Here is a 14,369-nt window from a genome sequence, read left to right as displayed (position 1 = left end):
ACAGTTTTTCGTATTATAAATTTATGTAAACTATAAATTGTTCTCTGCAGAAGCAAGAAAATACCCTATAAAAAATCGATAAAAAAATAAAATACAGTTTTTTTACCATTGTTACAAGTAAACTTAATTTATTATGAGAGCGGTGTGCTTTGAGTTTTAAGAAAATGTAATTCATACGCGTATAGTGAAGTACTATATATTGTTAATATATGTACATGCATACACTAGTAAACAAATTGCATTCGATGACATACATATGTACATTTTACATATTTTCATTCGTTAATTGGTTTTGTAAAGTTCTCTACATTTTAAGCGAATGTACTTGAACATATATATTTGTGTACATACATATGTATTCGCATGCATATATTGCGATGTTTGGGGAGTCATTTCTATGTGACTAACGTTTTTTCCAAATTTTATTTGTCTTATGTTAATGTTTAATCTATTGTATATTCTAAGCCGCATAAGCCAGCCCAAGTATGGATAAAAAGATCTCATCGACATCGCAGCCCCGCATTTTGAAAAAGAAGCACTTTAGGGTGAAGCATCAAAAGGTTAAACTATTTAGAGCCAATGAACCGATTCTAAGTGTGTTTATGTGGGGAATAAATCACACAGTACGTAAACTATTTTCAATTAAGGAAGCAAAGATCAAAAAATGTTGATTAATTTCAGATTAATGAACTAAGTCATGTAAACATTCCTGTAATGCTTCTGCCAGACGACTTCCGTGCTTATTCAAAAATTAAGGTTGATAATCACCTATTTAACAAGTAAGAAAATTAAAAATATAATACATTTTTAAAGATTAACAGTTTTTTGGTGCTATTAAATATTTTAGAGAAAACATGCCGTCACATTTTAAAGTAAAAGAATATTGCCCCCTTGTGTTTCGGAATTTGCGGGAAAGATTTGGAGTTGATGATGTTGACTACCGCGAGTCGTTAACGCGATCCCAACCTATACAAATAGACTCGTCTGGAAAGTCAGGGGCACAATTTTATCAGAGTTATGATAGGTTTTTTATAATTAAAAGTTTAACATCTGAAGAAATTGAGCGTATGCACGCATTTTTGAAGCAATATCACCCGGTGAGTTAAGACTTATTATAATGATATAAATATCTAATATCACCATTTTTAGTACGTTGTTGAAAGGCACGGAAAGACGTTGTTACCGCAATACTTGGGAATGTATCGAATCACTGTTGAAAGCGTGCAATATTACTTCGTCGTCATGAGGAATGTTTTCAGCTCGCACCTAACAATTCACAAGTATGGAATATATTGCAAATTATTCTGACGATATGTATAGCATATCATTTGTTTTATAGAAAGTTTGATTTGAAAGGTAGTACCGTGGATCGGGAAGCATCGGATAAGGAACTTGAAAAACATTTGCCGACTTTCAAGGACAATGATTTCATTAAACAAAAAGTGAAATTGGACATTGGAAAGGAAGCTAAAGAAAAGCTAATGGATACCCTTAACAACGATGTGGATGTAAGTTCAAATAAGAAAAATACTTTTTAAAAATTTCATGACAATATTCTTGATTAGGGCCACTAGCAGACTCACGTGTTCATGCTCATGATCCAAGTTTTTAGAAGTGTAAATGGAATTTTATTCTTTTTCTAACACATTTTTTAAGCTAGAGAGTTAAAACTACACATGCACATTCTACTAGTGCCTCTGAAAATAATCTTTGTTTTAACCGAGTGCCAAAAGTATGTGGCGCCCACATTTCCTTTTTTATTTTTTTTTAAATTTATTTTTAACGAAAAAAACTTTTAGAAAAAACTGTATGTATAATCCAGGCTAAACCCATATTTAAGCTGTGGCAGTCGTTTACCATTTTACAAAAAACAAGTTTTTATACCCTTGTAGCGGGTATTATAATTTCAGTCAGATGTTTGCAACGCAGTGAAGGAAAAGTTTCCGACCACATAAAGTATATATATTCTTGATTCAGCACTAATAGCCGAGTCTATCTAGCCATGTCCGTCTGTCCGTTTCTATGCGAACTAGTCCCTCAGTTTTAAAGCTATCGCGATGAAACTTTCCCGAAAGTCTTCTTTCTATTGCAGTTAGTACATATGTCGGAGCGCCGGATCGGACCACTATATCTTAGGCTCCCATAGGAATATTCAAACAAATATAAGAAAATTCATTGTAACTTTGTAGGAAGTAGGCGTTTTGATTATTGACTACTTATGTATAAACAAAATTAAAATAGAAACGCTGAATCTGGAATCCCTGGAACTGCACCGAGTGAGCATTACTTTATCTGCAAGGGTATATAAGCTTCGGCTGGCCGAAGGTAGCTTCCTGTCTTGTGTTTCTACATTTTTATACTCGTTACTCTTCTCTACGAGTATGGGCAATTCGCTGGGGATCCTTAACTTAGCTAAGTAATTTGAGTAACCTTGTTATATGGATAAAAAGTAATTTTTTTGGTATTTTTTAAAGTGGCTCTTAAACGTTTTTTTTTTGACATTAAGGTTACAGAAAAAACACCTAAGAAAATGACGGAAAAACTGTCGCGTGCAACATGTAGCGTGTAACTGTCACTTCGATGCCAATACAAAAACAAGAGAGAACGCTATAGTCGAGTGCCTCGACTATTAGATACCCGTTACTCAGCTAAACAACTTAATAGAAATATGCTTTCTTATATGTTTTTCGCCGCTCGATTTTTACCCAGGGATCTCCTTTTAGAAGAGGCTTTCTAGAACTTTCAATTCTAGAATTTTTAATTCTATAGCGCAGGTGAATGCACTTGTGAAAAACGTACACGAGCAAAAAGAGAAAATGCGCGCCCCATTTCAAATAATTTACATTTTGCATTAACATAATGTCAATTAGAGTGACCACAGAAAAAAAGGCAGCTTTTTTCCAATGCCATTTCCTAGATGGCGTTAGTGTTTATTGTATTGCGCCATCTACCGCCAGATATTGGTACTACTGGTGATGAAAGGCGGAAATGTAGGCACTGGCCCGGTTTAAGCGTTAATTGGGTTTGTGGGCGTTAGAGTGGGCGTATAAAGTTTTTACTTGGCCAATCGATAGGTATCAGATACATATCAGTTACTATTTTCATAATAGCTTCAAAACTGTGGGCGTTAGAGGGGGCGTGGCACCTTTTTGAAACAAACTTGCGCTGCGTAGGAGCTCCTACAATCTGCATGCAAAATGCCAATCTTCTAGCTTTTATAGTTTCCGAGATCTCAGCGTTCATACGGACGGACAGACAGACATGGCTAGATCGACTCGGCTAGTGATCCTGATCAAGAATATATATACTTTATGGGGTCGGAAACTCTTCCTTCTAGCTGTTACATACTTTTGCACGAATACAACATACCCTTTTACTCTACGAGTAACGGGTATAACAAGAAAGGAAGCTAGCTTCGGCCAGCCGAAGCTTATATACCCTTGCAGATAAAGTAAATACCTATATTTTAATGCTTACTCGGTGCAGTTCCAGGGATTCCAGATTCAGCGTGTTGTTTTGTTTTTAAGTTGTAAAAAATTAAAACGCCTACTTCCTACAAAGCTACAATGAATTTTCTTATATTTATATTATCAAATAAAAACACCTCTTAACGAGGTAAAAAACTAGTGACGACCGCACCTTCAACATACAAAAGTTCTGATATCAACATTTGTGACGAAAAATTATTACACTCGTCATTAAATAGACTTTCTAATCTTTTCTCATTCGGCCCGCCCTAGCAAACTATTCCAGCCTTTTTACCTTTACAGGCATTTTCTATTGCAGCGTGACGCTAAAGTAGCGGCTTTTTCCAAAAGTCGTAGAACAAAAGATTCCTATATGGAACTCTTAAGTGCAAATTTACTGATTCCATGACCCTAAAAAACAGTTCGGATACCCTCCCACAAAATTCAATACTCAGGGAGCGTTAGTTGTTCTGAGCTGGCAAAAGTGGCTATTTTTGTTTCTGAATAACTTTTAAACGCGATTTTTTACATAAACATGATATATACCAAAATTTAAGGAATCTCAAGGGCTATACAGTTTAAAGTTGTAAGAAAAATCGTTAGAGCCGTTTTTGAAAAAATAAAAAAAAAGCTAAAAAAAAAGATTAAACAAATTTTCTTTTGTTCATATCTTTATAACATTTAAAAATACCTTTCAAACGAGATGCAGCACAAGTCTGTAGCTTTAGTAGTATAGAAGTTACGGCTTTCCGAATTTTAGCTATTTATAGCTGTTTTCCCGCTAAACTATCGGGTTTTTCCAAAAGTGGTAGAACAAAAGTTTTGGTAATAGTCTAGAAGAGCGGCCTGAGCACCAAAAACCGCGAAAAAATTACCCTCGATGGACCGCGATTTCTTAGGAATTTACGTGCAGAAGATTATTTGCGGAAATGCATTGTTCTCTTGTAATTGCATTTCAAAGTTGCGTGTTTTGCTATAAAAACAAAGTAGGATTTTGTAGGATTTTGAGGTGTTTTGTGTCATTTTGCTATAAAAAACATATGGGCTTTCCGTTTGTTGTCAAAATAATAAGCGTTCGAAAAAATTCGACAAAAATGTGAAATTGTTTTTATAGCATGCCAGACCCCACAACCGCGAATTAATATCCTCGATGGACCGTGATTCCTTAAGAGCTTGGGCGACCATGGATGACCAACATATACATTTTTAAGATGTGTCTTAAGAAATCGCAATCCGAGGAGGATCAACCTTAGTCTTTATCAGTACCTCCTTATACTTGTAACTTATTTGTAATAGTAAATAAAATGCTATATAAAACTATGGTTAATGATTGGACAGTAAATATTTATTTATAAAAAATGCTGGTTAGTGGTACAGATTAAGCCTATTCTTTTTCATTGTCCGTATCGGTGGATTCCTGAAATTTAAGATAGTTAATTGTTAGTATTTAAAAAGAGATGGGAAATGCTAAAAAAGCGCCGGAGGCAAAAAAATTAAAAAAAAAAATCGCGCGATTTTTTTTTTTAATTTTTTTGCCTCCGGCGCTTTTTTAGCATTTCCCATCTCTTTTTAAATACTAACATCGCGTTCAGGATTAAACAATTCGCCCATTGCTGAGAAAATTGCAATTATACTTGCGCCGGCCAATTTTGGTTTCGTCAATTTCGACGGTTAAACCGTCTCCACCTATTATTTGTTTTGCGTTCTTCTTCGTCCAGCTAAGATAAATTTCCCGAAGAAAATTACTCCAATCAACCACCGTCTGTTGGGACCAGCCTAGTTCTTCCCGAAGGAATGAGATTGTTGAACCCTTCATCTCCCAAACCACAAAATTACAGGCCTGTTCAATGCCAACGTGGGACTTGCTGAAGAATGTCCGTTTGATGGCGGATTCCTTACAAATATAATTTAAAGCAATATTTTTTTTAAATTAAACAATTGTTACCTTAAAGGAGCATTGAACTTTTCTTAATTTTCGTTTCTGTTGATGATTACTTATCATCCTGCGGCACCTCCAAAATGGCGTACTAATCGGTCTCTTCGCATTGAAAGACAATGTTGCGGGCTTACTGCAGTTGGGACAGTCCTTGCTCTTTAGAACAACTCCATGTCTCTGCAGAAATGCAAACACTTCTTCTTCGTCCATGGCAAGAAAGTCTTTATAAGAAATAGTGCACCCGTTGCAGGAATCCATAGTAAACAAAAATCAAAAGTGCCATTTCTGATTAAGCAACAAAAGCCTACTTGTTTTTTATAGCAAACCCATAAATTCCTAGAAAATGCTACATTGTTTTTATAGCAAAATGACACAAAACACCTCAAAATCCTACTTTGTTTTTATAGCAAAACACGCAACTTTGAAATGCAATTACAAGAGAACCATGCATTTCCGCAAATAATCTTCTGCACGTAAATTCCTAAGAAATCGCGGTCCATCGAGGGTAATTTTTTCGCGGTTTTTGGTGCTCAGGCCGCTCTTCTAGACTATTACCAAAGTTTTTTATATCGATGTGATGAACGTCATATCAAATTTTCAGAACTTAAAAAACATATTTTGGACAAACTGACAAACAGAATTAAATTTTCATTTTGGGAAGAAGAAGAAAATCGTATTTTGGCTATAACTTTTGAACGGAGAGTCGGATTTTGACAAATGACCCCTCGGGTATTTTCAAAAGGAATACAACTAAAACATTGCGAGGGGGCATTTATCCCCACCGGCCCCAACAGCTCCAAATTTCTAAATTTTCACTTTTTCACTTTCACCGCTCTCTCTCCCAAGCCAATTGATTTTCTTAAAGTCTTGGTATGCAATCCTGTTAGTTTTCGCAATACCTTTCGATAGGTGTATTATTCATTATGATCGGACCATCACAGTAGATTTTCATTTCTTCGTGTATATATAGTAGTCGCCTTCGCACACTCTCCTGGTGCGCTTCGTCACTACATGGACTGCCGTCCATAGTGATACGTTTTTCGTTATGTAGTAGGCATTTTGATTTCTGACATTTTAAAAACTAAATTTAAAAAATGGCCAATATACATCTGATATACCTGAACAGGACCCATCGAGATAAAGCGTTTGAAGCTCTCAAAGAAGTATGTATTTGAACTGCATGGGTATACAAACTTCGGCCTGCCGAAGCTAACTTCCTTTCTTGTTTAGTACTTAAAACCTCTATTTTAATCAATTATTTCTAGACAAGTACAACAGATTTATATACACAGGCTGGGGTGTTTGCAGGGCTTGCTAACTAATTTGTATGGAAATTGTTGTTGAAAACGCCTACACTTTTACACTTTTTAAACGTTTGCAACGCAATTGAATACCCTAAATGATTTTAATACCCCTGCAGAGGGTATTATATTTTCAGTCATAAATTTGAAACGCTGTAAAGGTTACGTTTCCGACCACGTCAAGTATAGATATTGTTGATCAGGACCAATAGCCAAGTCCATGTCCGTCTGTCCGTTTATATGCGAAGTTTTAAGGCTATCGTTATGAAACGTCATGAAAGAATAGCCCAAAAAATGATTTGAAAAAAAATTTTAACTTTATATGAAGTAGCCGTTTTGATTTTTGACAATTTAAAACCAAACTTAAAAGGCAATTATATGTCTGGAATCGCAACAATAAAGCGAGCATTAAACTATAATTATTTATTTTAACTTCGGCTTCTGAAGTTAACTTTCATTCTTGTTGGAAATAACAAAACTGTAATGCTCAAGAAGAATCGATTTCCAAAAGCAGGAACCCGATAATAACATCTGTATTAGAGCCCTGCATGGGTATACAAAATGGGTTGTTTGGGTACCCAAACGAAATTTCAGGTCAAGTAGGTCAGGCTTTCTTTTACAAATTTACCTACCCAACACGACCCCAAAATTTTCGGGTCGTTTGTGTTTGGGTAAAATTTTACACATTTACCCAAATACCCAAACCCAAACGACCCAAGTCAAATGGGTTTCAAGTATATCAGTTCAGGTTTAAGGTTACCCAAAGAAAAAAAATTGATTTTTAAATAAGACCATGATGACAATTTTCACAGCTCATCGACCCGTCGCGAATTCTAAAGGTCAAGATTTGTTTCCACTTCTTTTGCCCATGCGAATTCTTTTGATCTTTAAATATTACAGATGTATGATCCACAGAAACATATTCTTTTGCTCTAAAGAATTCGCGGTTTTAGAAAAATAAATATGGAATATATAATTAGGTTTCTTAGTTAAGTTATGTATGATCCACACAAATAAATACTATTGTTCCTAAGAATGCGCCGTCATTGAAAAATCGATATAGAATATATCATTAGGTTTCTTTATAATATTATGTTCTATATTGATTTTTCAAAAACCGCGAATTCTTTAGAGCAAAAGAATTTGTTTTTGTGGATCATACATCATTTGAAGACCACAAGAATTCGCATGGTCGGAGGATGTGAAAACAAATGTCGATATATCGTATCCTTTTATTTTAAATATTATACACAAGTAACCATCTTGACCTTAAGAATTCGCGACGGGTCGATGAGCTGTGAAAATTGTGATCATTAGACATCGGATTATATGTTTTTCTTAATTTTTGCTTCAAATACCGCCAAATTTTGGATTTAGGCACTATATTAAATTGGTATTCGAATGACGACGACATATCGCAAATATGCATTTTTTTATGCAATGGAATATGCAAAATATGTCGAGAATATGCAAAATATGTCGAGAATATGTAAAATATGTCGAGAATATCCAAAATATGTCGAATATGTTTCTGTCTCTTACAGGCACATATAGTTCGAGCTTAATGGTAAAAATGTTTAAAATGTATTTCTGTAGCTGACAGAAGGGGTATAAATAAAAAAAGCTACAATTGCACCACCGTATCTTAAGAAAATCGGTTTCAAAAATCGTGTTAGTTTGTGAACATTTTCATCAAACTACTGCTTATTTGTATAATTTAAAAAGTTGGACCAATCAATATAATTTTTGAAAACTGTACCCGCCACATTAGCCGATCCACAGGGAAATTAAAAGTGCAAAGCCCCAATTCGGCTGGAATTGGTTTTAAACAAAAAAAAATTGTTGAAAACCACACGCAACAAATTTATATATTCGCCATTACACCAAAAAAATCAGAAAAATTACGTATTTAATATGAGTGTATTTAGTGCTTTGGGGATCACGCTAAGCAATAGTTAGGATGTTAAAGTACATTTTAGTTGTAATTTTGTTTACAATATGTGACCAAAATTTTTTCTATATTTTCAACAGTTAATTTTGTTCTTTTGTCTGTGAGTAAAAGCTTGAATGCGGAAAAGCTTCTTTCAACATCGCACGACGTCAATGGAGCATATTTATATTTATAGATTTTTTCCATGTTTAAATCGTCAATCGAATTCATTCCATCTATGCTGTTAATTGAGTCATTCAGTTTTTCAATCGTTTTAAAGTACGGGCTTTTCAATAGTACATCCTTTAATTTTTTCTTTAATATATCTCCCAAGCTTTCTGGAACGTCATTTATCATTTCTTGAGCTTTGCTCAGCAGAACCATATTTTGCTTCAGAGAATTGGACCCTTTTTCTAAATTTTCAATTATTGACGGCATGGTGCAAAAGTAATTCTGAATAGTTAGGAGTTCCCTTTTTACAGTTAAGTCCTTTATGCTCCTGAACATTTTGAATAGCTTGAGCATCGTCGCTTCCTAGAGAATTTACAACCTATAAATATATTTAGTAAATAGTTACTGTCAATAAATAAGAATAACCTACACGACTGATTCCATTAAAGTTTGTAGCATGAAAGCATGCAGCCTAAATCCAAGTTCCCCATTCAATATCTAGCATCAATTTGTATTGGGCGCAACGGTGGGGAGATTTCAGAAATATTTTTTTAACGTCCGATATGTATTTGTTGACTTTTGGGAAATGTCCTCGAATAGTTTCTGCGACACGATGCAATCCGTGGGCCAAGCATGTCACATGTATCATGTTGGGATAAAATACCTTCAAGTTTTGACCAGCCTTTATCATATAAGCAGCTGCGTCTGTAAGCATAAGCAGTACATTTTCTTCATTTAGGTCTGGCCATAGAGATCTCAATCCATTGTTTACAAATCTAGAAATTGTACTGTTGTTGACTTTTTCTATTTGACGACAAGCAATCAAATATGGACGCGTTGACTTCTTCTCATCCAGTGATCCAGTTATTAAATTTGCTATATAACGTCCATTCCTGTCGGTTGTCTCGTCTACTGATATCCAAATTGCGTTATTCCCTATATCATTTTTAATTTCTTGGAGGGCTTTTTGATAGCTTCTGTCTAGATAGTTTTTGCGTATGGTACTTTCGTCTGGTATGTTTTGATTTGTGTATTTGTGTAAAAAAGTTCTAAAAATGTTGTTGTTAATTGATTTAAATGGTAGGTTAACTGCTATCATGGCTTCACACAGATTGGAAAAAAACGGAGTTTCTTGTTCGTTTCTAGATGTTATACTATTTGGCTTTTGCTTATGTAATTCTGTTCTTATGTGTTGTATAAGTTGCGACTTACGATCACTACCAATCTAGGACATTAAATTATAAGATAGAATATAATTTAATATATTTACATTTCTTACATGTTTTTGGCAGGACTTGCAGTATAGATTGTCGTCAATTACTGTAATGGCAGACTCGTTAATGTCTTTCAACCATTCCTTAAGCCGATCACCTTTCTTTTGAGTTTTCGGCATTTTTTTAATAATCAACTCTTCACAACAAACTCTCTTTGAAATGATTTTTTGAATACTTAAACATTCTGACAAAAGCCTGCTTTGATAATATGTCGTAAAATATGTTTGATATGTTCTTGATATGCTAGATATGTCGGATATGCAAAAACAACATGGCCTTAATCTTATTATTTTAACGTGAAACGAATTTCAGTCCAATCGAAATTTGATTTCGACAAGCCGTTAAAAATATGATTTTGCATATAATCCGATGTCTAGTGATCATCGTCTTATTTAAAAATCAATTTTTTTTCTTTGGGTAACCTGAACTGTTCTACTTAAAACCCATTTGACTTGGGTCGTTTGGGTTTGGGTAAAAATTGACTCACTTACCCAAATACCCAAACCCAAACGACCCAAGTCAAATGGGTTTCAAGTAGGTCTGTCGGGTTTAAGGTTTGGCAAACAAGTCAGGTTACTTGTGCAGGGCTCAAATCTGTATATCTATTAAGTTACTTACTATTTATATATTTTTTATAGCTGCTGACCAAATTGCACATCATGGACTATTCTTTATTGGTAGGCGTGCACGATTGTGTGCGTGCTGAGGAAGAAGCCCTACAAGGAGATAATAATCCAGCTGCCGGTCGCAGTGAGAATAGTGAAAGTGAAGAATGCGATAGCGGCGAGCGGTAAATAAAAATGTTTTAGTTTAAACACTGATTTTTTAATAATATTTGTTGTTGAAGGTGGACGTATAACACGCCCCCCGATTCCCCAAGAGGTGCACAGTATAAAGAAGTTGTTTACGAAGTTGATATATATGACATTCCAAGTATTGAAGGTAAATTTAGTTTAAACATTTATTTTTCCTTTCTAATAATTACTCGTAAACCAACAAAAAATTAAAGAATTTAATGACCCTAGTAGACGATAATTTTTTTTGGTCAAAAATTGCCATTGAAAACAGTTTAAAAATGCAAATTTGGTACTAAACTAACGAATTTATGTGTTGAAATGTCTACACTTTTTTTAACGAGAGCGTGGAAAGATATGGCATCGGACGCAACGCCTCTGTGAAAATATTCCAAAAAGTCACAGAGTATTGCCAAGGCAAACTATTCAAGATACCCGAGTTCGAAGAAAAATTTTTTTATATGCACACTTAATCGATAAAGACGTCCGATCGGTTTTCTTACTACATTTTGGTATAAATATATGGTCGTAAACGTCTCCTTTTGACTGAAATTATAATACCATCTGCAAGGGTATACAAAATATAGTTATACAATATGCGCGGTTGCCTTTTTACAAGATTTTTAGTAAGGTATATAAAACACGGTTAGAATGTTTTTTTTTAATTATTTCATTTTTTCAAAAATGTCAAGAAAATGGATGGTAGACGGCGAACGGTAGATAATGACTAATTTGAATTGGCTTTTAGTTGTATTTTTTTTATAATAATTTAATTATAATTACAATTATCTAATATGTTTGGTTCAATGTTAATAAAACATGTTTAAACTATATTGCAGAAAAACGCGAAATTTACTTTATAGCAATTATTGACGTTCTCACTCAATATGGCGTAAAAAAGCAGGTATTAATAAATAAATATAATCCAATGATATCTGAACTTAACTAACAGTATTATCTATTTCAGGCAGCTAAAGCAGCCAAAACCGTTAAATATGGCAGTAATGTTGATGGTATATCGACATGTGACCCTGAACAATATGCCAAACGATTCTTGGAGTTTATGGATAAAGCTATAGAATAAAGTATTATAATCATATTGTATTTGCCACATTCAAAATGTCAAAAATGTATTTATATAAGATATATAAAATATAAGATATTATTTCGAAGCTTCTAGGGGATCCGTTTTATCCGTGAAGTACGCTTTATTTTTAGCTTTGCTTTTGGCTTCGTCGGTATAGGCCATCAGGCAATCATCGCGTTACTAAAAGAAAACGATAAGTCTAATATTTTGAATTCATTTTGAACAAAACATACAACAAAACGTTTTATTTGAGTTTTCGGCGCGTTCTCCAGTTGAGCTGCAGAATTTTTCATGTTCTCAAAGCGTTCCCGAATTCTGAAATTAAAAGCACATTATCATTAAATTTTTTTAACGCATCATCATAAAATCTCACGTTTTTGCACTTTCTATAGACTCATTTGAAATTAGCTGTGAGCTGTGTGTGTCTACACGTCCTTCGCTGAGTTCGCGTTCTATTTCGTTAATTTGCCACTTTTCAAACTTCGCTCGCAATTGTTTAGCACGTGCTGCATTTTGAGCCTGTAAAACGATAGAAACCATTACTTTTCATTACGAAAATGTATAATTGCGATCTAGCCATGTCCGTCTGTACGTCCGTCTGTTTGTTTCTACGCAAACTAGTCTCTCAGTTTTTAAGATATCGGGTTGGAACGTTCCCAAAGTCTTCTTTCTTTTGCTAAACAAACCGGATCGGACTACTGCATCATACAGCTCCCATAGGAATGATTGAGAAATTTTTTTTTTTTTATTGTTTCGGTGTTTTTTGACATTATATTCTCTTCTACTCAAGGATATGACTTTTTTTTTAATAATTCCGAATTAAATTAAAAAAAAATTGGACGACTATATTATATAGCTGACAAGGATAGAAAAAATAATGTCAAAAATAAGCCGAAGCTAGCTTCCTTTTTTGTCTTCATATATATAATATTGCTTTATGTTTTTGGTTTTAAAACTTCGGCTTTCCGAATTCAGCTATTTATTACCTCGTAAAGACATTGATCTTTGTTAGGAGGCACATTTTCAAGGCTCCTTTCGTCGTCATCACTATTCTGCTCGCTATCACTATCGTTTTCTTCTTCCGTATCTGATCTGTTAAAATTGTTACCAATTTCAGGTGGTGGAGTAAAGCATTTTAATGGTTTCGGGTTTCTTTCCTGGTTTTTATCTTTAATTTTTTGTTCTTCCATTTCCCGAAACTTGCTTAGAATTGTTGACGTTGTTTTTGTTTTCTTTAAAACGTTATCATTGAATAAAGGCGGTTGAATTGAACTCTCGTCGTCGAACTCAGGAGAGGGCATCTTTACAACACCCTCACGGGGCGGAGTAATGCGAAATTTTTTTTTTTTATTTTCGGTAGGGGCATATGTTTCGAAGAATTTAAATCGTTCTGATAATTCTTCAGTGGTGAGTTTAACTTCTTCTGCCTTTGAGTCGCATTTAATAACGTCAACATCAGTACTCTGTATTTTTTAAGATATGTTAACTATAAAACGTTAGTATATTTAAAAAAATGAACTTACCTCTTGACACAATTGATTACAGCTCACAATTTTTTTATCGGGACGTTTGATTTGCGGAAGGCTGTTGCTTACACTTGAACTTATATTTGCATCTAGCTCCATAAAGATACTTCGCGATGCTTTGCTTATTCCTGCATTAGTAATAAAGCATATGTATTAAACATATTTAATTATTATAATATAACCATACCCGATTCAAAAACATCCGCATCTGCCTGCATACCACAAGTGGATTCTTTTGATTGATCTTTATTGTCGTTAAAAACATCGCCACTCTCAAATCTATCTTTGATTAGATGAGTGGGTTTTATGACATTAATATCTGGGGTCTTTCCTACCGATGTAACGCCCTGTTCTGATTCAGCGACAGCTAACTGATACATCTCTTTTATTTTTGCTTGTTTACCCAGGAATAATCGAGAACGTATGCTCTGTATTTCCTGTTTCCTTTCTTCGCGACGTTCTTCTTTTGTCATCACATCGCCTTGTTCAAATTTTGATCTTATATCGTTCATGGCTTCTCCCAAGCCCACAGGTCTTTCCCTTTCAATATCTTTTCTGGAGCACAAAAGATCCAAATCGCTTTCGTCATCAGTACCCAACTTTTCGACATCGCTGTATTCGACATCATCTAATTTTTCCAGTTCTGAATTAAGTATCCCGAGCTTATGAAGTTTGTTTAGCGTAGACCGAATTGACTTGCTGTGGGTAATTGAAGTATCTTGTCGATCTTGTAAATGATTGACTTGTTCCTTACGACCATTTTCGAAAACCTTAAATTTTGAGCGCACATCTAGCTGTTGAAGTTCGTCTAGTCCAAGACTTGGTTTGTCGGATGCTGCAATATTAAATACTCAAGTTTTAACTATTGTCCGTTATCCACTAT

At 34.5% G+C, this 14,369-nt stretch overlaps 2 protein-coding genes across 4 annotated transcripts in view; one reads left to right on the top strand and one right to left on the bottom strand.

Annotated features, from left to right (window-relative positions):
• PIP4K (phosphatidylinositol 5-phosphate 4-kinase) lies at positions 1–12,140 on the top strand. Its single transcript, XM_017147238.3, has 10 exons — positions 1–166; positions 466–623; positions 682–779; positions 848–1,097; positions 1,150–1,280; positions 1,340–1,508; positions 10,718–10,869; positions 10,927–11,021; positions 11,713–11,777; positions 11,841–12,140. Exons 2-10 carry the CDS (start codon positions 486–488, stop codon positions 11,955–11,957), a joined length of 1,215 nt encoding a protein of 404 aa, XP_017002727.1. The 5' UTR covers positions 1–166; positions 466–485; the 3' UTR covers positions 11,958–12,140.
• Positions 11,955–14,369, bottom strand: part of LOC108061154 (osmotic avoidance abnormal protein 3) — a 70,694-nt gene continuing 68,279 nt past the window's right edge. For 2 of the 3 annotated variants that reach the window (XM_070218037.1, XM_044395315.1), the window contains 6 exons: positions 13,674–14,321; positions 13,484–13,614; positions 12,947–13,423; positions 12,334–12,479; positions 12,194–12,275; positions 11,955–12,140 (listed from right to left, as the gene is read on the bottom strand). In XM_070218037.1, coding sequence (XP_070074138.1) covers positions 12,138–12,140; positions 12,194–12,275; positions 12,334–12,479; positions 12,947–13,423; positions 13,484–13,614; positions 13,674–14,321 — 1,487 coding nt within the window. In that variant the 3' untranslated portion in view covers positions 11,955–12,137. The remainder of the gene's footprint in view (positions 12,141–12,193; positions 12,276–12,333; positions 12,480–12,946; positions 13,424–13,483; positions 13,615–13,673; positions 14,322–14,369) is intronic. The other variant, XM_070218039.1, reaches the window with a different exon arrangement.

The sequence above is a fragment of the Drosophila takahashii genome, chromosome 4 (genome assembly GCF_030179915.1).
Source record: "Drosophila takahashii strain IR98-3 E-12201 chromosome 4, DtakHiC1v2, whole genome shotgun sequence".
NCBI classification, from domain to species: domain Eukaryota; kingdom Metazoa; phylum Arthropoda; class Insecta; order Diptera; family Drosophilidae; genus Drosophila; species Drosophila takahashii.
This window is presented reverse-complemented; position numbering and strand designations above follow the sequence as displayed.

Excerpts from the sequence above, each read along its gene's own strand:
- PIP4K (XM_017147238.3), top strand. The coding sequence starts at position 486 with ATGGATAAAAAGATCTCATCGACATCGCAGCCCCGCATTTTGAAAAAG. Across the intron at positions 780-847 it reads GATAATCACCTATTTAACAA|AGAAAACATGCCGTCACATT; the intron begins GTAAGAAAATTA and ends TAAATATTTTAG. Across the intron at positions 1,509-10,717 it reads CCCTTAACAACGATGTGGAT|CTGCTGACCAAATTGCACAT; the intron begins GTAAGTTCAAAT and ends TATTTTTTATAG.